Below are 10,150 nucleotides of genomic sequence, written 5' to 3'. Positions count from 1 at the left end.
TTTTGTGGTATTGCTGATTTCTTTGCTCCATATGATTTTCTGTGTGGAGCTCATTTTGTTTATGAATTTTCTACTCATTTCCTTTGTTGCTGTTGTTTTAGTATTAGTGAAATGTTTGTGCCTTTCCTCTTTTATTTTGATGAGAATGTTTATTTTCTTTAAGTTACCCTGTCATTTATCACTTTCTTCTCAAGCTAAAACATTTCCCTTCTATCTTCCAAATTGTCTTAACTTCCTGCCCATTTGGAAGTTCTATAAAATGTTTATTTCCTCTTTTTGCTTTGTAATTGTCCTCATTAACAAATTGATATCTCTGGTTCCCTGTTTTCAGTCTTCTAAGTTTATTTTACTCAGGATACTTATGTATGTGGGTTGGTTTATGGGTTATGTTGTTATGTGTATTAATCACTGGCTATTGTCTGCTGTTGTTGGTTCCACAGGACTCCCTTTAGTATCTCCTGTAAGGTTTGTCTGGTGTTTACAAATTCCTTTAATTTCTCTTTATCTGGAAATGTCCTAATTTCTCCATCATATTTGATGGACAGTTTTGCTGGGTATATAGTTTTTAGTTAGCAAGTTTTTTCTTTCAGGGTTTTATGTATGTAATCCCATTGCCTTCTCACATGCGTGGTTTCTGCTGAGAAATCATAGCTTAGTTGTATTGATTGCTTCCTTCCCCCCCACCCCCAGTTTTCTTTCACAATTCTCTCTTTATCTTTGGTTTTGCAAATTTTGTTTATGATATGTTTTGGTGATTTTCATTTGGGGCTCATTGAACTTTTTGAATGCATATCTTCTTATCGTTCATCATAGTATTAACTTTCTGGGTTTCTATTTGCTGTTACTAAGTGCCTTCTCATTTTTCATTTATTTTGTCAGATTGTTCTTGTATTGTTTTCCTGAATTCTTCTAGAGTTTTTCCACTTAGTTTTGTCTGTGTTTTCCTTGATCTATCTCTCAATCCATTGAAAATACCTACATATAATTGTTTTAAATTCCTTATCAGGTAGTCCCAATGCCAATTCTTCCACAGGGAGGTTTTCTGGCTCTGTATTCTGGTCCCTTGTTTGTACTACTTTATCTTGCTTCTTTGTGTGAACTGGGGTTATCAGGTGTCTCTGAGACACTGTTGCAGAAGCAGGTGGTGGCTCTCACCCAGTGGTTGGGGCTGTAGGAGGTGCAGGTGTGGTTGCATTGTGTGGGCACTGTTGCTGTCTTCCATCTTTCTGGTCTTCAGCCTCCAGTGTGGTTGCCTGTGTAGTCCTTGGCAAGTAAAGCTGATTATCAGGTTGCTGCTCAGATCAGAATGCTCCTTGCAGATATGTAAAATGACTGAACTGTCAGGGCAATCAACAGTCCACAGCTCTGTTTGACTCCTTATTCACTGTTTTCATTCAGTTTCTTCTAACTCAGTATTTAATCCACTTCTTTATCTTTCCCTTTGAAACTCAGGGTTCCAGGATTACCTTCTGTATCTGTTTTGATTGGTTTTTCTTTGCTTCATTGCAGAGGGTTTGTGTAGTTTGTCTGCCTATTCTGCCATCTTGCTGGAAGTCTGAACCTTTAAGCTTTTTTGAGATGAACTTCCCAAATACTGGGTCTCTTGACTCACATAGTGAGATTTTAAAGAAGTATATGGTTTGTTCTTTATCTGCTAACAAATGATAACACCACTATCTTCCAACATTTCTCTATCACCATTACTTGTAGTTGCTTGGAATGACTGTTTGGTCCTGTTGCTCAATTCTTACTTCTTTAATGACCCAAAGGAATTTTCCCTTTGGGCTTGTGATCTGTTTTTTTTGAAAACTTTAATGCCTTTTGAGGCTCTAAAAACAATAATGTTTTCTTAGCTGTTTACTTTACATTTTGAATTGCTGCAGAATGTGGTATAAATACAATACGAGTAGCTGTGTTAATTCAATAAATAGGCTAACTGAGTCTTTTCTGTATTTTAATTTATTCCCTAATCTTAAGACATTTAAGGCAGTGGGTAAACCAGCTAAAACAGGTTTTTCTTTTTCTTAACAGTTTATTTCTGCTTTAAAGCTCAAATTTCTGGCTCTTCTGGAAAAAAATACTGGTTTTGAATTGTGCAATTGGAGGTGAAGAAAATGGAAGAGCAAGGAAAACAAACTATTTTTCTCTGCAGGATTGTTGGATGGAAGATTCTGATTATTAGTAATTGGCCAGAGAATAAATATTGGCCAGGAACAATACTTAGTTGCTCTTATGTCAGAGTGTTGATAAATCTAGATTTGCATGGCTAAGCCCTGACTTTAGTATTTCCTAAGAAGTTTGGTTGGAAGCTTTCTTTTGCTCCTGTCTGAGATATGTGTAGCCGCTAAGCTTAATGAATGAGCCTTAGTAGTGTGTACCATTAGCTGTTGAATGATTCTTTTATAAAAGGGGAAAGGATGCTCATCAGGATAACCTGAGGGCAGTGTTTCAAATATACCTTACTGGGCTCCACTCACTGTTAGGATTGTATTTGCATTAGCTCCAGAGAAAAAAGCTTCATGTAGTATCGGTCTGGAAATGTCTGTTAGGTAGTTTTTATTTATACTAAAAAAAAAAAAACCACAACCAATCTCACTGCCATTGAATTGGATCTGACTCACAGCAACTCCTCTTTGGGTTTCTGAGGCAATGTCACTACGGAAGTAAGAATGCCCAGTCTTCTTCCAAGGAGTGGCTGGTGGGTTTGAACCTCCAGACTTCTGGTTAGCAGCCAGATGCCTTAGGCACTACACCACCAGAGCTCCTTTTTATCTGTAGTCATGTTCATTTTCAGAATGTTTCGTCTGGTATATATAGATGATTAGGAAATTTATTGGAAAAAAAACACTGCCTATTTGGTACTTGGTCTAGAGTAGCACCAGTTCTCAAAGGTTATTCTTTGGTATGAGGGTTGGGGGAATGTAGTGTGTGTCATGCCACTGTGGGAAGTTTGCTTACAGAATCTTTTGCTCTCTTGTAGTCATTTAGGGACTAAAAGAGTTCATGTTGGGGAGAGCTAGGACCAATAAGAAGGGAGCTCTCTGGTAGCATAGTAGCTAAGGTACTTGACTGCTAACCAGAAGGCTGGAGGTTCAAATCCACGCCACTCCTCAGAAGGAAGGTTGGGCAATCTGCTTCCGTAGTGATACAACCTTAGGAACCCAAGGAGGAATCGCTATGAGTCGGGTCCAGCTCAATGGCACATCACAACAACAGGACCAATAGGAAAGTAAGTTGTTTCCACAAGTTACTGGACAGAATAGAATGCTGGGTCTACTGGGCTTAGTTACGTCATTAAATCATGATCCTGGTTAAACAAAATGTTAAAAGAATAAATCACAAGTATAAAAAACACTGAGATCTGATGGAATGGAAAATAATGGTGGTGGTGTCTCGCTTCGCTGCTTTGCACTAACCACAGTCTAAATTTCAGGAAGCTAAGAGTAAAATCACTGTAAGACATTGAAGGTCATGATTCGTTAGAGGGACACAGAATCAGTTTGGTGGGTCAAACGTTAAAAAAAAGAAGGAAGACAGTCTGTCCCTGAAATATTCCTATAAGAAATGTTGAATTGGCAAATATTTCATTATGTGTATTTTTACTGCAGTAAAATAATTTTTTATAAAATGGAATAAATGGGTAAGACATGAGTGTATCACAGGTAATAAGGTTAGGTACTACTTTGAAACTTTTAGTTTTATATTTTTATGTTTCTCTGTTTCTATACTAGATTATGTAGTAAAATATATTTTGTGAACCTAAACTCACAGGTATAACAAGTAATATTCTCCAAATTTACATAATTTGCTGATTAAAATTTGTAACAGAATTTGCTGTCATGTTATGTTCACTAGAGTCTTTTGCTCCCTTGAAGTGATTTGGGGGCTGAAAGGGTTCATTGTTACAAAGGGTAGTGGGCTACAAGTTCTAGTAGCTGTTTTTTGTCTAATAATGATTAGGTTTATTGTGTACTATTTGGATGTCTCTCAGGCATCAGCTAAAACCTAATTCATTAGATTGGAATTAGAGTGAACGTGAGGAGAAAAGCTGGTTAATTTGCTCCTGACTGACAATAGCTTCTTGAATGCTCATACTATTATAGTTTATCAATTTTAGCATTACATTGTTTTTCCTTCGGTATTACGCTTTTTAAAAGATTTATGCTGTTTTTTACTTTCATTCTATATATGTAGATTGGTTAAAGTGCTTTTTTTTCTCCCCCTCTAGAGGAATACATTTCCAATTTCATAACAAACATGAAAGAAGGGATGGTTTGCTTGTAGAAACTTCACCAAAATTCTCACACGCATGTGCACACACTTTATTTTGTGAACGTATTAGTCTTGTGTCTGTTCTTCTAGGTAAAGAAATGAAGTACAGATTTGGTGAAATATTTGCCAGGAGTTGCACAATACGTTAGTGGCCTTCATAGTGACCATTCATAGTTCATGTATGGGTAGATTAACATAGATTAAGTTGAAATAAATAGAAGCTTAAGTATTAAACTTATATATGCACATGTACATAGCCAAAAAATGTATTGCCATAAGCAAAAAGACATGGTGTAAAATAGTAATTGTAATTATATTAAGTTTTCATGTTATCTCTATCTCATTTATCTCTGTCTATAGTCATGATTTATGTCTTCTGCCCATTTTTAATTGGATTGTTTGTCTTTTTGTTATTTATAGTCATGATTTAGCTATGTAATTTTAATTTGTTATAAACTACATTGTATATTCAAGATAGATTCTGCCAAGAAGATGGATTGTGAAAAGAAAGCTCTTGGGATGCTGTTGGATATTGAAGGATGACTGAATATTGATTCAGAAGGCTTTGGTTCCTAGTCTGGAGTTCAGGCTCACCATTTCACCTGGGGGCCTCAGCTTGTAAAAGGAAAATGCTGGGCTTGATCTCTAGGGTTCTCTTCAGCTGTTAGATTCTGTACTCCCTAAGGTTTGGAGTATTGCATCAGGGCCCAACCTGGGGTTTCTGCTGTTTTTAAGGCCCCAAGAGACTGCCTCATCCTTTTTTCCAAGGAGATAAAGATACGTTACCCCACAGAGCCCAATAATGCAGTGAGCTGGCAGTGTCATGAGGTGCTTCATCATTGGGAATTGAGTCTAGGTTGTTTGTAATAACCTAGGGCTGGTGAAGGAACGGTTGTTTGTAATAACCTAGGCCTGGTGAAGAAACTTGGGATGAAGCCAGAAGAACTAATTTCTGTGACCCTAGTTATGTACTAAAAAACCTTGCCAGAACCTATCCAATGCAGTATCATTTTGTCTTTAGAATAAGAGAATATGAAAATAGACCTCCTTGGATATGAGAGTGACATCTTTCACCCCACTGATCACCAGGGTTGATTTGGCTGATCTGGTAGGTTAGGCAGGTGTCCTTTTCTTCCCTTACTGCTTCATGTGCATCCCCCCCAAAGCTGTGCCTTTAGTTGAAGAAGATGACCTTCCCTAATAGCAGAGGTCTGTCCTTTGGTCAAGGGTATATGAGTGGCTGTGCTCCCCTGCTAGAGCCTCCAAACAAGCCCTCAGGGTCCATTTGTAGGAGAACATAGGTTAGTCAAGCTTCTAAAACTCCAGACATATCCACATGAGGAGCTGCATGTGGCAATCTGCCTTTCGTTAAAAAAGAAAAGAAAATAGACCTCCTTTGAAAGTACCATTTTTGAGTTCCAGGACTCTTATTATCTTCTTACCATGCTGTTGTTATGTGCTGTCGAGTTGGACCCGACTCATAGCGACCTCTCCTTGGGTTTTCGAGGTAGTATCACTGTGGAAGTAGATTGCCCCATCTTCCTTCTGAGTCTTCTTACCATAGCAATTACTAAAAAAAATATATATTCTTATTGCATATAATTTTCAAATGTCAGTGAGGAATGTTTTCATATCTTAATATTACAGCTTTAAAAAGTTTGCATTTGCTGGTTCATTGCCAGTTATATTATTTTTTGTTAAATGCTGTAAAGCGTTGATAAATGTCTATAGTTATCTTTTTGACATTGATGACCTCTGTTTTCTAAGTATATTAGGAACTAGTATCATCAGACGAAACTATGGGACAGTTCCACTCTGTCTTATAGGTGATATGAGTCTGAATCAACAGCACACAACAACTACTACATCACCAGAAGATTTGAATGATTGTCTTCCTGTCATCCCATTCTTAATACATTATTCAACTATAGGCTTGGTCATAGCTTTAACACTAGAAGATTCTTTATAATGATGGAAATCATGAAATACCTTTGATGATGATAGACTCCTCTGGTCTTTCTCAGATCTTGATCGGCACTGCTGCTGTTCTGTAGGATTGAGGTTGTTGATAGCAACAGTGGGCTCTCGGGAATGGCCACCAAGAACTGTGGTGGGGTTGTTTCCATGGATGGCCCTCTAGGGAACCCAATACTTGCCTAATGTTAATTACCTTATATACTACAGTATAATTGCTAAGGGTATAAGTGTTTTTAACAAACATTTGTTGAACACCTGTCCTCCTTCTAAGCTTTCATGCTCTTACTAGAGACATTGCTTATGGATTTCCAATAGAAACCTAACTTAAACCAATATCAAGTATCTCTTTCTCAAAATCTCTTCTACCTTCTTTATTTTTTTTACTTCTAGTATCCTACTTCTGCAGTAATACTGCCTCATAAACCCAATGAGGGGTCGCTGTGAGTCGGGTTTGACTCATTGGCACATAACAACAGCAACAAGAAAGTCTTAACCGTGGTTAATGGTGATACTACTTACCTGTTCTCTCAAACTTGAAAATTTGGACTTACCTGACTCTTCTTGTTTCTTAACTCCATACTTCCAATATAAGTTACCAAACCTGCTTATCCCATCTCCAAAATTGTCTTTCAAATCTCTGCTATTTTTGTTGTGTGTCATTGAGCCAGTTTTGACTCATAGCAACCCTGTGGGACAGAGTAGAACAGCCCATGGGATTTCCTGTGCTGTGAGTCATAATCAACTTGATGGCATATAGTAATCTTTATAGATACAGATTGCCAGATCTTTTCTCGTGCAAAGTTGCTGATGGGTTCAAACCACTGACCTTTTGGTTAGCAGCTGAGAGATTAACCATTGAGCAACCAGGGTTCCTTATCATAGCTACTTCTTTTAATCTCTAATGTTATACTGCTTTAATTCAAACCCAGTCTATTTCTCCCCTGGACTGTATCAGCCATTTCTTAACAAAAATTTTTGTTTCTAACCTCTGTCTTCCTACCACTCAATCTCTTAACAAATTTTCTTTTAAAAAAAAAACAGAACAAAAACCTCTCCTGCTGAACAATTCATGCTTTTATTTTATTATTGTTCTGTAATTTGCTTTTTTTAATTTGACTGTATGTCCTAGAAATTTTTTCATGTAATTGATGTGATCTGTTCTTTTTAATGCTGCATGATACGGGTACATAAAACATGTGTACCATCATTTATTTAAGCTTTCCTCTGTTGATGGACATTTATGATAAATTACAAAAGATTCCTATCAATTTATACTCCCTCTCTTTGTGCATTTTGAAATGTGTTTTTAGGACCATTTTTTATCTGTAGCCCCAGGTCTCTGATTGGTATGTCTGCTTGTTTACTTGGTCACTGTTAACCATTGTGCAAGTTTTTCTTCAGTACAAATTGTGCACCACGCACTCTGCTATATATGTTGGGGATTTAGCATTGGATGAGATAGATATGGTCCTTGCCCCTGCATAGCTTATACTCTAATCACATAGAACTTGTTGCCATTCCCGGAGTGTACCAGACTCTGTTTGCATGCTGCTAGTCTCTCTTCCTGGTGTGACTTTATTTATTTATTTTATTTTATTTTTTCTGCCTGGAGAATTTTCTTTATCGTTTTAACCAGGTTAAATTTTATCCTGTGTCTTATCTACCCCATCTCCTCTCAGGTGGAGTTAGTTAAGTAAGCCTTTCTCACTATTCTCTCTTAGGATTCCACTTGCATCCTTCCTATTGCATTTATCCTGGAATATTTTAGTTATTTCTTTATGTGTGTGTCTGCACATTTATGTTTATGTACACACACAATGCCTCTCCCATTAGATTGTAAACTCAGTTAAGGGCAAGGAACCTACGATATTCTCTCCAATCTCTAATGCCTTAAATTTGCTGAATAAATATTGAATAAGTGAATGACTAAATGCTATTAAATGAACTTATTTTGTGCAGGGCACTGTTACAGGGGCTGTCCTCTAGGAGCTTATTCATGTAGTCAGGGAGATAATATACTGGAGTAGACCTCAAGGCAGGTTGTGATAAGCTCTTTGTAGAGGCACAAATAAATTCTTAAAAGAAAACTTAAAGGGAAAGTTTCTCATGAATGGGATATTCTGCTTAGCTTATGGATGAGAGGACTTTTTTTCCCCCCTTGTTCCTGTGCCAGGTATTGTGAAGGATACAAATAATTATAAAATAAGAATCCCTGACCTTAAGAGTCTTAAGACCTTAAGAGTCTTATAATCAAATATGGCCTTAGGATACTAGAGCTGGGCATAGTATGGCCTATAGGCAAATCAAACCATCCTGTTTTTGTACCACCCATGAGTTGTTGTTGTTGTTGTTGTTGTTGTTATGTGCTGTCATAGCGACCCCTCCTTGGGTTTCCCAGGCAGTATCACTACGGAAGTCAATTGCCCCATCTTCCTTCCATGAGCTGTAGGCAATGGCTTTAACATTTTTAAAATGCAAAACCGCCAAACAAAAGAAGGTGATGTTTTGATACATAAAAAATTATATGAAGTTTAAAGTACCTTGTCCATAGATAAAACTTTATTGGAGAACAGCTGGGCTCGTTTGTTTGTGTGTTGTCTGAGACTGTTTTTGCACAGTTTAGTTGTAATGGTGTGACCCGCAAAGCCTAAATATATTTACTGTTTGGTCCTTTACAGACAATAGTTTGCCGAATCCTGGGTTACAGGATGGGAAAGGTTTGAATAAAGTGGAGAAGAGAAATGACATTCATGTTGAGAGGATTAGTTTGAGTTAAGAGAATGGGACAGTTAATACTAGATGTCATTTTATAGTTTGAGAGCTAAAATGATGATTTTGCTCAACTCTTTCATTTTACAGAGTAGGCATAAGATTAAAAACCTTGTCAAAGTTCATGGAACTCTTAAGCAGCGGTGTGCACTGGTGTGACTAGGGCAGAAGCTAGAGGGATCTAGAGGATGATTAGATTATTGCTGGGTGAGGTCTGATCTTAAATAGCCTTGACCTTGGAAAAGGAGAGTTGAGGAACAAACAAGACTTTGATTCTCTCTCTGAATTTAATGTTTCTTATTTTCTCTTATGTTTCTAGAAGGCCTTTGAGCCCTACTTTGAAATTTTGGAAGTATACTCCACAAAAGCCAAGAATTACGTAAATGGGCACTGTACCAAGTATGAGCCCTGGCAGCTAATTGTGTGGAGCATCCTGTGGACCCTGCTGATCGTCTGGTTATATGAGTTTGTCTTCCAGCCAGAGAGTAAGTATACTGTCCCCTCAGTAAAGGCATAGTGGAATTCCACTAACTTTGATACCCTTGACTGACAGATTGCACTAACTTCTTGCCTTTTGGTTTGGTTCTGATTTTAAAAATCTGTTCAAATTCAAAGCTGTGCAGTGTGTTCTGGTTGGTAGAGTTGTAATAGAACTAATACACTATTGTGCTGTCATGATGCTGTTTATGCAGCTTTCTCTGCATTTGCAGGTTATGTGAAAACTCTTTGGAAATAAGTCTTTATAAAACCAAACCAAACTCAACGCCATCGAGTTGATTCCAATTCATAGCGACCCACTTTGGGTTTCTGAGGTGGTAAATCTTTACAGAAGTAGAGTGCCCAGTCTTCCTTCCGCTGAGTGGCTGGTAGGTTTGAACGACCAACCTTCTGTTTAGCAGTCAAATGCCTTAGGCACTACGCCAGCAGAGCTCCCTAAGTCTTTATAAGGATCCACAGAATTCCAATTTCTTGCCTGGAGCATAATTGTGCCACCTGGAGTTCCTAAAGCAGTAATTGCTTACATTTTGGGTCATCTTTCTCAATAAAAAAACCAAAAAAATGAACTCACTGCCATAGAGTTGGATCTGACTTATAGCAACCCCTCCTTGGGTTTCTGAGGTGGTATCACTAC

At 37.6% G+C, this 10,150-nt stretch overlaps 1 protein-coding gene across 1 annotated transcript in view; it reads left to right on the top strand.

Moving 5' to 3' along the window:
- The window catches only part of SGPL1 (sphingosine-1-phosphate lyase 1), a 105,923-nt gene that overhangs the window by 42,075 nt on the left and 53,698 nt on the right, over positions 1 to 10,150 (top strand). The window contains exon 3 of the mRNA XM_042780918.1: positions 9,338 to 9,503. Coding sequence (XP_042636852.1) covers positions 9,338 to 9,503 — 166 coding nt within the window. The remainder of the gene's footprint in view (positions 1 to 9,337; positions 9,504 to 10,150) is intronic.

The sequence above is a fragment of the Orycteropus afer genome, unplaced genomic scaffold (assembly GCF_000298275.1).
Source record: "Orycteropus afer afer isolate SDZICR_OR568_19922 unplaced genomic scaffold, OryAfe1.0 scaffold00070, whole genome shotgun sequence".
NCBI classification, from domain to species: Eukaryota; Metazoa; Chordata; class Mammalia; order Tubulidentata; family Orycteropodidae; genus Orycteropus; species Orycteropus afer.
The sequence above is the reverse complement of the archived record's forward strand: the minus strand, read 5'-3'. Positions and strand labels throughout refer to the sequence as shown.